Source organism: Schistocerca americana, chromosome 1 (genome assembly GCF_021461395.2).
Source record: "Schistocerca americana isolate TAMUIC-IGC-003095 chromosome 1, iqSchAmer2.1, whole genome shotgun sequence".
Classification (NCBI taxonomy): domain Eukaryota; kingdom Metazoa; phylum Arthropoda; class Insecta; order Orthoptera; family Acrididae; genus Schistocerca; species Schistocerca americana.
In genome coordinates this window covers 478854240-478867914 of record NC_060119.1, presented here as the reverse complement: position 1 = coordinate 478867914, position 13675 = coordinate 478854240, and the positions used below count along the sequence as shown (strand labels likewise).

Here is a 13675-nt window from a genome sequence, read left to right as displayed (position 1 = left end):
GGGTGGCTTTATATTTACCCACTATGGAAGTTCATGTGACCAGCCTACAATATCATAGGCTTACCCACTGCAGGCACTCTCACAGGACGTAGGCAATGTTAGCATGTAGGCATGATTGTACCTTCCATTTCCTCTTCTGGCAGGGTAGTGGAAGAGACCAGGAGCTGAATGATGTATTGATGAAAGGCTCCTGAAAGACATCTGGAGCCCCTGATGAAGATGATTTGGTTTCAAAGCACTTGGATTCCACCCGGGTGTGCATATCCACAATGGGGCAACCACTCAGAATGCTGCGGTTGTTTCATGTTCTTGGTGTAGAAATAGATCAGAAGCATCATGTATGGTACCCATGAAAGAGCTTGACTGGACTCGGGCCAGGTGTGGACTTGTAAGAAGCTAAGAAAGCGTTTATTGCTGAAGCTAATTAACAACCCATAAGGCTACTGATATCTTAATTTTAAATGTGTGAACAAACTGTTCTGCCAGCTCATTTGAGGTTCGATGGAAGGAAGGTGTGATGATTGTTTAAGTCCTTTGTGACTGCAAAACCTTTTGAAATTGGTTGCTGTGATTTGCGATCATTGGTGGTCAACAGCATGTGAGGCCTACCCTCTATTACAAGAAGCCATCCAAGGTGCCACCGTGGCAGTCATTGTTATCTACTGGGGGCAGAGATATGTGACGTGGGAGAAGGAGTCCATAACATTTAACCACAGGGACCTAAGAAAGGGTCCATGAAGGCTGCAGTCCCATGACTGAGTGCTTCTGGCCATGGAGAGAAATTCTGAGGTTGATTTGGCTGGCGTGCCTGGCAAATGACACACTATCTACACCTACATGCATACTCCTCAAGCCACCATGTAGTGCATGGCGGAGGGTACCATTACCAATCATTCACTTTCCTGTTCCACTTGCAAATAGAGCAAGGGGAAAATGACTGTATCTACAAATTCATACAAGCCCAACTTTCCTTATCGTAGCTTCATGTTTGTTGCATTAAATATACATTGGCAGCAGTAGAGTTGTTCTGCAGTCAGCTGCAAATGCCAGTTCTCTGAATTCTATCAATTGTGTTTGCAAAATGAGTGTCAGATGGGAGTGGGTAAACAGTTGTGGTGGTTGCATTGCAGTTCACTTATAGAGGTGAAGTCGGATAATATTAACTGAGGGAGAGTCAGCTGCTAGGTGGCCTTATAGTTGCCTGCTACGGAAGTTCATGTGACTAGGTTGTGATATCATCAGCTTACCTGCCTCAGGACCTTTTCACAGAGCCAACTAGAGACACAGACCCTGTGACATGTTTTACAGCACCTAACAGTGCAGGTCTTAAGAGTTCCAGCAACTATCTACAATGGGGGTGGGGGGTGAGTTACTGTTTCAGATAAGTTTAATAATTCATAACTGCACATTCAAATACATGCAAGCTCTCGAAAACACATGACAGAGTTGAGCCCTTTAGCAGGTACATTTCATTGATACATTGATTTCCCATGAGATCTGCGTGGGCCCAAGTGTTTGCAATACGCACCAAGCAAGGCAACTAGTGTGACATCACAAGTTTGCTGTGGGTCTGTATTTCCTGTGGGCCCTGCTTCACCAGCTGTGGGTGATGTTACAGTTTTTGCTGTGTCTGTATCTTCTGTTTGCTGGCATAATTATCATAAAGAGTGTAAGAGAATGATAAATGGGCTTTTAACAAAGCAACTTGACCTCTTGTAATATAAATGTTCATATATGAAACAATCTACAAATGATTACCAGTGTGAGTAATTAAAACTAGTCATAAGTTTTTGTTAGCTAATTTACAGTAGTAACTTCTTCTCCCTCTTAAGGTACAACTTGACTTGTTCCATATTCAGAATGAGATATATCTATTAATGAGTGACTGAACATATTTACAAACATTAAGTAATCATAATGTTTTTGAAACAACAGAACAGCCCTACAACTTGTGGTTCACAATCCATTACTCTTGTCATTTACATTATAAACTTCGCTGTTTCATAGTAGTACACCAAGACTCAATCAGTAGAGCTTTATGTGCTACTTCTAAAAAAGTTGAAAAATGCTTTTCTGGGTTTGATGGTATTTTTGTGATGTTTGGTTAATTCTAGTCTCTTAACTATGGCTTCACCCACATACTTGTGCAGCACATATATTGCACACATCTCCTCTATCCATCATCTTTTTAGCCATCTCCTGCTCCTCCTCCTCCTCCTCCTCCTCCTATCATTGTCCATTTCATCCTTGTCCACCTTATCTCTATCTATACCCTCCTCCCCACCTCTTCCTCCATCTCCTTCTTACCTCTCTCTCTGTCCATCTCCTCCTCTCCTCCCCCCCCCCCCCCCTCCCACAATCAGTCTCATCCTCTTTGCTCTATTTATTTCCATCTCCTCCTCACCTCTCCCTGTCGTCTGCTCCTGCCCTCTCTTTCTGCCATTTCCTCCTCGCCCTTTCACTGTCCATCTCCTTCTTATCATCTCTTTGTCCATTTCCTCTTCTCCCCCCACTGTCTTTTCATTTCATCTACTCCTTCCTCCCGGAATCCATTCCAATACTATTCGCTTAACAGGCCTGTCATGCCAGGCAGCCTACTAATCAGGGGTTACCAACCCTTGTATCCCTCACCCTTATCTCTATGGGAGCTAGATGATTCTTATTGCCATAGTATTTCTTCGTAAATGATAACTTCTGTTGAACCAAATTTGGTTGAAATCAATCCTGTCATTTAGGAGATGTGGAAATACACACACACACACACACACACACACACATTTTTATAAATGTATATGATTAGTACATTTACAATAGATTTTGACTTAATAGATTCATCAGTAAATTGTTAAATTAACACACACATTGATTGGCCATGTGAGAATTGATAATTAGTGACTGTTACATTGCAATTTTGGAACAAGTTGTCACTGCACACCTAGTGTTGTAGGATCGACTAGACACCAAGTGGTTCATGCCATATGGGCCCAACCAAATTGCACCAAACATGTGTTTCACCTTCTTGATGAGTCCTTTGGAAATAGAGTCTTTACATTAGATTATCCAAAATTTACTGGTGCAGGAATGAACTGGCCTTCATATTACCTGATCTGATTCCCTGTGACAGCATTTTGTGTCTCGGCTGAATCCATTTCTGTTAGGACTCTACAAGATGCAGTAGCAAAATTCATTGTTCATGCGTGCCACCTCTGTAATATTAGTGGTGGTAATTTTGAAAAGATTTTAATGTAGCTGCAGAGATTGCTTGCAGAGTACAAATTTATGTATGTGTGCTGGTACAAGCTTTACAGCATACAACAACATCTATTAGCAATTTTTGTAATTATTATTTCAAAACTTCTGTGTAAAAGTGTTACAGTTCTCGTTATAAACGTACTATTAACTGAATTCTTCAACCAATCTCTATTTTCATGTTATTTGATTATAAAATCAGCGAGTCTTTGTTGGATACACTGTATCTCCAGAGTTCAAGAAAACTAGTGCTGGATGAAAGAGTCATACTAGACAGGTGGTGTAGCAGGCACTCATACCTCTTGTGTGTCATGCTGTAGAGCAGGGATGGACAACTTACGGTGTCCCACGAGCCTGATTCACCTTCTTACTTAAGCTCATGGATCAGCTCATCACGTTCAGCACCACTGGCACGTAGGGTCAAAACTATAGTGCCCATGTCATTAATGTTTATGGGGAAACACACCAGGATGAACGGCACCCCGTTCCTAATGTGCCACAGCAAAAAATTGTGCCTCAAAACGTGTTTTTCAGAGTATGTTTAGTGCCATCTTGTGGTATTTACATTTATTTAGATGTCATGGACATTAATTCTTTATTTATGATATTTTACAATAGCTGCCTTAAAGAATTCCGTTGTAAAATTATGCAATGCCTTAGTAGAGATACAATGTTCACAACGGGCAAATAAATATGAACATCTAAATATGGGATGCCAGGCATCATGAAACATCATCATGGAAAAGTAAAAGCCTATAAAAGCAGTAGGTTGCAGCTGATTCAGTGTAAATTACTTTCAGTTTCAACAATTTTCTAATATGTCCGCAATGAACAAAAATAATTTACCAATGCTAATACAAGAAAGAATAGAAAAACAAAATATAGCAATGAGACAAGCAGTCCCTGTCAACAAGCAATTTGGAGCACCTTTGTTGTGATTCTTGGGTACAGGCTGATCATTAGAGTGCTTGAAATTTAGTCTGTTATTTTCCACAAATACTTTTAGAAAGTATTTGTTCAAAAATAATTTTGATGACTGATCCCATAGGCATGGGTTGTTTCTGTAAAATTGAATAATTAAGCTATAATTTCTTTGTTTTTTTGAAAATCTAAATCACTTGAACTTAGCAAATATCAGTTGTGCACTCTCGCACAAATTTCTCCTATGAACCAGATTGAAAGGAATCACAGGTTGGGTTCAGCCTGCGGGTCACTGGTTGCCCACTCGTGCTGTAGTCCATGCTCAACAGTTGGGTACAGGATGTCGCCTTGCTATGCATTTAATTTGAGTCTGGCATAATTCATGAGTGGAAAAAGGTAAGCTGTCTGTGCTTGTGTCCTCCAGTATCCAATTGCTAAGCAGACAATACAGCATGACTCAAGAGACCTGAGTGCCTGCTACACCATACAAGTCACTTGGATTCTCCCAGCTAACTCTAGTTTCCCACACATCCAGAGATGGGAACTCATGCTCCGACATACCCTTTCACCTCACCACTTTCTTGCACACACTGTCTCCCTCATCTGCCTTCTCTTTTCTTCCTTTCCCCTCCCTCCTTCTCATTCCCATTCTTTATTTAGTTATTAGATTTATTTTCATTATTAGCATAGTTATTGTTATTGTTATTGTTATTATTATTATTATTATTATTATTATTATTATTATTATTATTATTTGTAACTTTTATCTTTTTCTGTGCCCCCTCTGTCATTTTCTGCTTACCCCTTCATCTGTTCTGTCATCTTTGAGCTGCAACTGATCCTTTGCCACTACCACCCCCTTTTTTAAAAATGACTTTAAAAGTTCTTTGGCTATGTTAGTGTCTTAAAGGATGGCTGCACATTTATTTCATTGCCCAGTTACACATTTATTTCATTGCCCAATTACACATTTATTTCATTGCCCAATTACTGTTCTGCTAATTTCCTGATAATATAAGGCTGGACACAGTTGGTGTGGTAGGGAATCCTTAACACAGTGTGGATAGTGTTTTGTAAATAAAGTACTTCTGTTGGCTGTACTAGGAATTGAAACTTTTGAAGGTAAGTGCTGGTCAGCCCACTTGTGTACTAAGTTAAAAATATTTTTAATGGACATTTTTCTTTTATAATAAATGTATCAGAAAGCTGTTTATATAATCTCAATATTATGAAAAGGGAAGTTGCTACTCACCATTAAGAGAAGATGCTGAGTCATAGATAGGCACAACAAAAAGACTGTTACAAATAAAGCTTTTGGCCCATAAGGCCTTCATCAAAAATATATGACACACACACACACACACACACATACACAAACATGACTGCAGTCTAAGGCAACTGTAGCCACACTGCCTTAGACTGCAGCCGTGTGTGTGTGTGTGTGTGTGTGTGTGTGTGTGTGTGTGTGTGTGCGCGCGTGCGTGCGTGTGTTTGTGGTCTATTTTTGACGAAGACCTTATGGGCCGACTCAGCATCCCTGCTTTATGGTGAGTAACAACTTCCCCTTTCATAATATTGTTACACTCCATCCTGGATATTCCACTGTTTTATATAATCTCAATCATTTTTGGTAGCTCTTTTTTTTTACGTATCATATATTGTACCTGTTTACTATCTTCTAAAAATTACTCTAGCCATTTTGCTGTTGCTTATCTGGTAAGAGCAAAGTCTACACCATACCAGACCCTGTATCACATGTGAGATAAAATAATGAATGATAGCTGGATTCATTTACACAAATCATAACTCTGCACCTTAATCGTTTGGTGTTCTCTTTCCAGAGTGTGAAGAAGCAACTGCAAGACTATAATGGAATACAATAGCTGTGTCATGGACTGCCAGAAAAAGGGGGTACAGTAGGATATTAAAAAAAATAGGTATATAAATGGAAATCAGCAGAGAGAAGAGAGTACAGAAATTAAAGAATAAGGAACAGAAAAAAGGAGAAGTATATAAAATTAGGAGAAAATGACAAAATGAAGAGAAATAGAGGCAATATGCTGCGCAACAATGAAAATGAGACTAAGGCAAAGGAAACACATCTCCGATGATGTGAGAATAGCATTACAGCAACAGGACTATACTACTGTTCAAAACATGTAGGAAAGTTGTGCCAAAAACTGGGGAATACATGTGTTAATGAAAGCATCATTTTAATAATGTTAATAACTAATATACTTGTTGAATTCTTTGTTAGATAGTACCATTATAGTGAAGTGACTTCAGACAGATTCCATTCATTCCAGTAATAGTACATTGACAGCAGTGTGGAACATTCAAAATGGCCATGTTAAATTGAGGGTGCCGTCTTTATCTTTTTGAGAAAAATGCTGCTGGCCCTGACTCTTCATGATTCAGCAATGATTATCAGTATTAAAGTATTTACTTTTGCCCATCGTTAAAAAAGCAGGTTCAGCTTCAGTTTTTTAGCGTATGTAGTTAATGTTTTGTCTTTCTCTGAATTGCATAGCTAGCTGATTTTGTGTTCAACTGGCAATGACAATCATCAAAAAATTTAAAATCATACATATTAAACCTTGTGAAATCACAGATAAAAATATGATACTTGTCATACGTGAGATGTCATATTAAAATAGTAATAATTAGCACATACCAAGTATTGAAAAGAGCACCACAGACAGATTTGACATCAGTTTTCGAACAGAACCTGAAAACTGTATAATGACAGCGCAGTTTGGGTTAGAAGAGACTGATTCAAGTTAATCACAAGTTAGTGATGTGAATCAAATCTGTTTCATAAGTTAATTCCATCTTAAAGTTTATCACAAGTGAGTGATATAAATCAAATCTGTTACATAAAGTAAATACCACCGTGCTTTCAAAATTTCTGAAATTTATGCTACATTATTAGGTTCCCTAAAATATTTATGCCAGGTATCAGAACACTGTATCATGTATGGTGCTTCTGATCTTAATTATCACTAATTAAAGGGCAATAAAACTCCATAGCTACTTGATTTTGTCTTCTAATACCAATTGTTCTGCCCTTCTTGTCATTTCCCCTCCCTTTTAGCTGTTGGTTCATGTATTCCGTCCTGCCTCTATTTCTTCTTTTCTTTTCTTCCCCTGCTAAATTTATCTGCATGTTATCTGATCCATGCACAACCTTGATCCAGTCCATATCCAGTGTAGTTTTATGTATCCGTTGCCCAAAGGCTATGTATGCCTTCACTTTACATTTTCCTTCTCATTGCACCTCCCCCTTTTTCATTTGAATGTGCTTGTTTGCAGTAGTGTTGTTAGTTTTTATTTTATTTTATGTTCAGTGAATCATGTGTGACAGTTTAATTAATTATAACGCTCACAAGAGAAATTCACATTTTATGTTCAAACTGAAAATACGAGCTTCCTTATATAGTTCCAATAAGATTTGTCAGAGTACAATTTTTTTAATCTCATATAATGTTTCTGATTTTAAAAACATCTGGTTCTTTGAATGAGATGCTTTTAACAGATAGTATTCAATAATTATGCTCAATACTGCCAAAAGCATGAAGGATTTAAAATAAAAGAGGATCAGTATTATATACATACTGCTTTATGTCGAAAACAAAGAAGGAAAAATCAACAGCTTAGCAGAAGCACATGCATCATTTCTAATGTAGAGACATCTCATAATCTAAAATAGACACAGAACAGTGTAGGTTATAATAGTTATGCAATGATGAATGGACGTGCACAGGATAGACCAGCTTGAAGAGCTGCATCAAACCCGCTTTCAGACTGAATAGCAGCAACAACAACAATGTATATTCAACTTTGAAACACATGATTTGATTGCCATCAAAGTGAGGTTTTAGGTCCTACACCACCATATGTGAAATGTAGGTGCATTACTTGCATCCTGAAAGCTAGGAACAACCAAAGTTGACATTTTGTTACAAAAATTGTCTGAAGAATGTGAAAACTGTTCCAGAAACCAGGAAAGACTGATTTTGGGTTAGCCTGACAAGATATTCATTGATTTAAAGAAAGAGAAAAAACCAGCACTGGTCTGTATTATGCTTCTCAGTTGGATAATTTCCACATAGTATTCAGCAAGAAGCAGTATCCTTTGATTAAGGTAGGATTCTCTGTTACTACGATAATTGCATCTAGTAACCCCTGCAACTCCCACAACTATGCCACAAATTGCTACCCCATCCATCCTGTTCTCCAGTCTTCATACATTTTAACTATAATATTGTTTAAAACTTCAATTAAGAACATGGTGGAAGGAAGTCATTTTTTTTTCCTTGCTGAACGACTTTGTTTGCTTACAGGGAGATTCTTAAAAAATTACCATGAAGAATTATGTTAGATTCCTGTAGCTCTGCAGCAACCAATATTGTTTATTACGTGACGCTTTGGAGTGATGTCACCTGTTGTTATGTGCACTGGGCATATGACTATGTAATAGCTGAAATCTAGATCTGCTGTAATAAAATGCTGGATTTCAGGATCGATTGCTGTTCTTTTCTCCATCATCTACATTCAGTGATCACTGCACACAAGGGTATCACATGGATTCCAGTCTGATTAAAAAACATTTTATTTCCGCAAACCATAAATATAGGACAGCAGTAGTTACAATCAATTTCTAAATTGAGAAGGTGTGTACCATACCTTCTTCTTATCAGCAGTACACATTGTATGCCAAAAGGATTACCAGAAAGTCTGTAGAGCACAGCCATAAGGAGTCCATCCTTAGACAATCCAAATATATACCTGGATATGTGCCATAGAATTCTGTATGTTCATGGCATGGCAGGGAGGAAATGAGCACAGCTCAGAAACTGCCCAAGGTGGTTAGTCCATCTGTTGATATGCTGATCTGCTGGGTACAAGTTGAACGTAAGTCATGTTGCTGTATTGTTCTTGCTGCATGTTCAATGTGCCACTTCTGTGGATATCAGCAGATATGAACACAAGCTATGTTGATACTGTGTTCTTAATTTGTGTGATGGCTTGAAAGATCCTCAACGAAGCTGCAATGCTTTCCATTGTTAGGATACCAAATCTCATCCCAATTAAAGATAAATAGCATGGACAAAAAGCCAAAGGCATTGTGGATGGAGTGGACATCATCATGTTCTCATTTGGTATTGCAGGGGTGAGATTCTTCCTTGGGTGATGACAATTATACTACTAGAATTCCACTGCTTCTTGCATTTCTACTTCTGTTATGAACACTTCTTGTTCTGGGTTGGTTGGTACAGATCTGGTGGCTTCCTCATACAAATAGCAGTACAGTTATGTCAATTTCCATGGCTGCCATCCTACATCCTCTTCTCCTGAGTTGGATGTAATGGTGTCGGATGCTATTTTTACCCATATTGTTAATGTTGAAATAGCATTATTGCTGATATTATTTCCATTGGAGCAACTATTTTTTTCTTGTGTTTATTATTGTTGTTGTTCCTTCTCTATGTCTGCTGCTGCTGCTGCTGCTGCTGGTTACTCATTGATGTCACAGTTAGAGTTCACAAATCGTATTTGAGTTTATACAATATTATCCAGTCATGTCATTTCCCAAATGTTAAGCAAGCATTAGCTGGTGAGCTAATTAAATACCTGTGCCTACATATAGGTGCTTACTGGTGCTATCTTGGCTGCTCCATTTTTAACATGTACAGGTTCTCTGCTGAGCTTTTGTCACTCATGGATGAGGTCTGTTGTGAGATTCACTTACGTATTGTATGAACTTTGGCAGAATTAGCCTGTTTAAAAAATAATTTTTCTGTAATTGCAGTGGTTATTTACCTGATTAGTGCAATATTGCCATTTTTCCCACTCATTGATAAGTCTGTTCTAAGGAAATGCTCAGTAGTTCATGACTGAAACACAACCATAACTTACATGTAGTCAACTACTATGGTGTAACAGTGTTAATTCTCATGTCATTTCCTAGTCAGTTTCTCCCTTAAACCCAGTTTGCCTCTCCCTTCAATGTAGTTTGCCATAAAATTCTGTTATTGAAGAATTTGTGTTGCAAATATATTAGTAAACATAATGTCAACAGAACAGTATGTTTCAGACATAAACATCTAAATAGCTTAAGGGAATCAGTAAATGTTATCCCAGGTTTTTCTTTCACAATAAAACAAATCAGTTTCTTGGCCATTGTAGTTTCAGTTCAGGCACTGGCAGAAAAAGTTGAGAATACCACAGTTGTTCATGGAATTTAAAGAGACTCCCACTTTGCAGCATTGTCCTGATGACTAAATGGGTGCTCCTGAAGCTGAATTGAGTGGAACGCTTGAATTAAAGACTTTGAAGGTTTCTGAGAAGCTAGGCTATGGCTTTCTTGACATAAGCCACAGGTTTGAGAACTGTATGGTCCCACTAAATGGAACAAGGGTGCACTATGTATTAGAGGCTGCTATCCAGTTAGCCGACTGAGTGCAGTGTGCACACAAGTGTTTTTTATATTAGGTGACTCACTATTCAGTCCAGGTAATAATAATGGCTGAATGAAACTCCAAATAATTAAGTACAGTCCAAAGAAATGCCCTTCACAGATGGGATTATTGAAATCAAAATGATCAACTGCCAAAGCAATCACAGCAAAATTCCACAGTATGAGACACTCCTAAAAAACAGGGCAGCTTATGTAATACTAGGTACAGAAAGCTGGACAAAACTCAAAATTGACAACAGATAGATTTGTGGAGTAAATCACACTGTCTATCAAAAAAACAGACTAATGGGAAAAGGAGTATTCTGTGTTGTAGACAAGAAACTCAAATGCACTAAGACAGAAACTGAAAGCAGATGTGAGACTTGTCTGATCAAAACTCACAGCCAGTTACAAGGGTGGGTTACAGTTTCTGTCTTAGTGCATTTGAGTTTCTTGTCTACAACACAGAATACTCCTTTTCCCATTAGTCTGTTTTTTTGATAGACAGTGTGATTTACTCCACAAATCTATCTGTTGTCAATTTTGAGTTTTGTCCAGCTTTCTGTACCTAGTATTACATAAGCTGCCCTGTTTTTAGGAGTGTCTCATACTGTGGAATTTTGCTGTCATCCATCAAACTGTGACCCCATCATTAGTATGTACGCCCACCAGTCATACTATCATCATTGTAGGAGACTATAATCACCCAGCAATCAGTTGTGGTAATGAAGACATCTTGCAAAATAATACTAAATGTTTACTCTGAAAACTACTTAGAACAAATAATCAGAAGTCCACTCATTTTGCAAGTACAGGCTTTTGTAGCTGCAATGACTTCCAAAATACAGAGAGCAACTAAAATAAGTAGAAAGATTTAGATGTTCAGAAAAGTGGTAAAAAGACAGTAGTGTCATATCTCAAGGAAGAACTTGAAGCTTTTAGTTTTGGGCATGAGAATTTAGAAGGTTGCTCAAGTCGCTGGATGGATATGCAATTAGTAGAACAATTTATGTTAGGAAGGACCCTCCATGCTAGACATGCTCTGTAAAAAAAAAAAAAATAGCAGTTTTTGCTGTATAGTTTAAAAAAAGCAGAGGAATATAAATAGAGAGATACTACCTGAAATGCATATGACTGTTAGAAGCAAAATCTTATTGAAGGTTCTCTCACAAAACACAAACACACTCTAGCCATGTGTAAAGGCTGTCACTGGCACCAGAGTTAGGGTCCATACAATCATGTATGACACAGGAAATGAAATTTAGGGCAGCAGAACAAAAGGAAAAACACTGAACTCCATTTCTAAATGTCCATTTACAAAATCAGGAAATGGAAAATCTAGAGTTGAACAATGTCAATATTATGAAAAAGAAAGTGTAGGAGTACTGTCCCTGTTTAATTTGTACATCATTGTGAAGATCTGTATCAGGTTCTGTTCAGAATATGCAATTGTATTTATCTATTCTTTTATCCATATTATACCACAGATCTCTTGAACAAAAAACTTTATCCAGTAGTTTGAAGAAAGCATTGGTAACATCTGCATACAAGAAGTGTAGTAAAAATTATACCCAAACTGTTGTGCAGTATCACTGAAATCCAACTGTTGTACAGTCTTAGACCATATTCTGAGATCAAACATAAAGAGCTATTTTGAACTGAATGATCTCCATGCCAATCCACAAGGATTTCAAAATAATCAGTTGTGTGAAACTGAATCACATGCTGAAAAGCAAAGATCAAGGCAATCAGGTAAATGAAGTATTTACGGACTTGTGCAAAGCATTCATCTCAGTACCACAAAAACACTTATTATTGATAGAGTAGTCATATGAGGTATCAAATGAAGTTTTTGGTGTAACAATATTATGAAAAGGAAAGCTGCTACTTGTCATATAGCGCAGATGCTGAGATGCTGACTGAGCATCTCCACTATATGGTGAGTTGCAACTTCCCTTTTCATAATATTGTTATATTCTGTCCTGGATTTTCCACTGTTTGAAGTTTTTGATGTGTGAGGTAGTTACCTGTTGGTGTTTCACTGAAAAAAATTCATAGCGTAGCTGTAAAAGTGAAGTTATGGAAATATTCCAGTAATGGACACCACACAACTTTTAAGTAATATGGCTTTTCTCACATTTATTGTCTCTGTAGTCAGTATGATGACGAGCTCCATCTCTCGCATAAAATTGGTTTATGAATGCAAGCACCTTCACCTTATTACTCATCAGTATGGCAGTGACAGAATATTAATGGTACACAGTCACAGTTGAATTCCGACACAACGAACACGTTAAACGATAGTGCCTTCAGTTTAGATGGGTGATGGATTCACAATGTCTTTTTAATTGATTACACAAATAAATGAGTGTCCATGTTGACACAATACGTATAGCCTGAATAATAAATCTACATGAAACACAGCCTCACTAAAGTTTTGGAAGACTCGGGCACATGCTGAGTACACATTATGTAGCCAAATAGACGAAAGTTGAAAATTAAAAAAACATTAATTATCAACAGGAGTGCAATCATAGTAAGTGGGTTGGTTCTAACTTGCTGCATTATAACTGGATAGAGATGTCATTGTGGAGAGGACACGTTATCTTGGACAGAGAGTCATTGAAAGATGTAGAAGTAGCTTCAGAAATGCCCCAGGGAATTGTGTTTGGACACATGCTGTTGATGTTGTATATTAATGAACTGGAAGACAGTGTTAATAGTAACCTTACACATTTGGAGAAGATGCAGGTATCTATAACGAAGTACTATCTGGGAAAATGTGGCACAAATATTCCATCAGACGATAAGATTTCAGTGTGGCACTAAGACTGGCACCTTGCTCAGTAATGTAAAGTTGTGTACTTCACAATATGCAAAAACATAGTATCCTGTGATTGCATTGTCAGTGAGTCAGATTTGGAATCAGTCAACTGATACCTGGGTGTAACAATTCGTGGGTTGGGTTTGGCCACTTGGTCTCAGTCACTTTTAAAACAGCTGAAATACTGCAGTTCATTAGTTGTATACAGGAACCAGTATTAA

The 13675-nt window shown here is 37.8% G+C and overlaps 1 protein-coding gene across 5 annotated transcripts in view; it reads left to right on the top strand.

Moving 5' to 3' along the window:
- Nucleotides 1-13675, top strand: part of LOC124604147 (uncharacterized protein YJR142W) — a 271445-nt gene that overhangs the window by 214570 nt on the left and 43200 nt on the right. The window contains exon 8 of one of the 5 annotated variants that reach the window (XR_006978592.1): nucleotides 6012-6107. The exons of 3 other annotated variants lie outside the window; for them this stretch is intronic. Coding sequence is in view for 1 of the 2 variants with exons in the window: in XM_047136455.1 (XP_046992411.1) it covers nucleotides 6012-6040 (29 nt within the window). In the remaining variant the exon portion in view is untranslated. Of the gene's footprint in view, nucleotides 1-6011; nucleotides 7345-13675 lie in introns of those variants that run through there. One more of the 5 variants, XM_047136455.1, reaches the window with a different exon arrangement.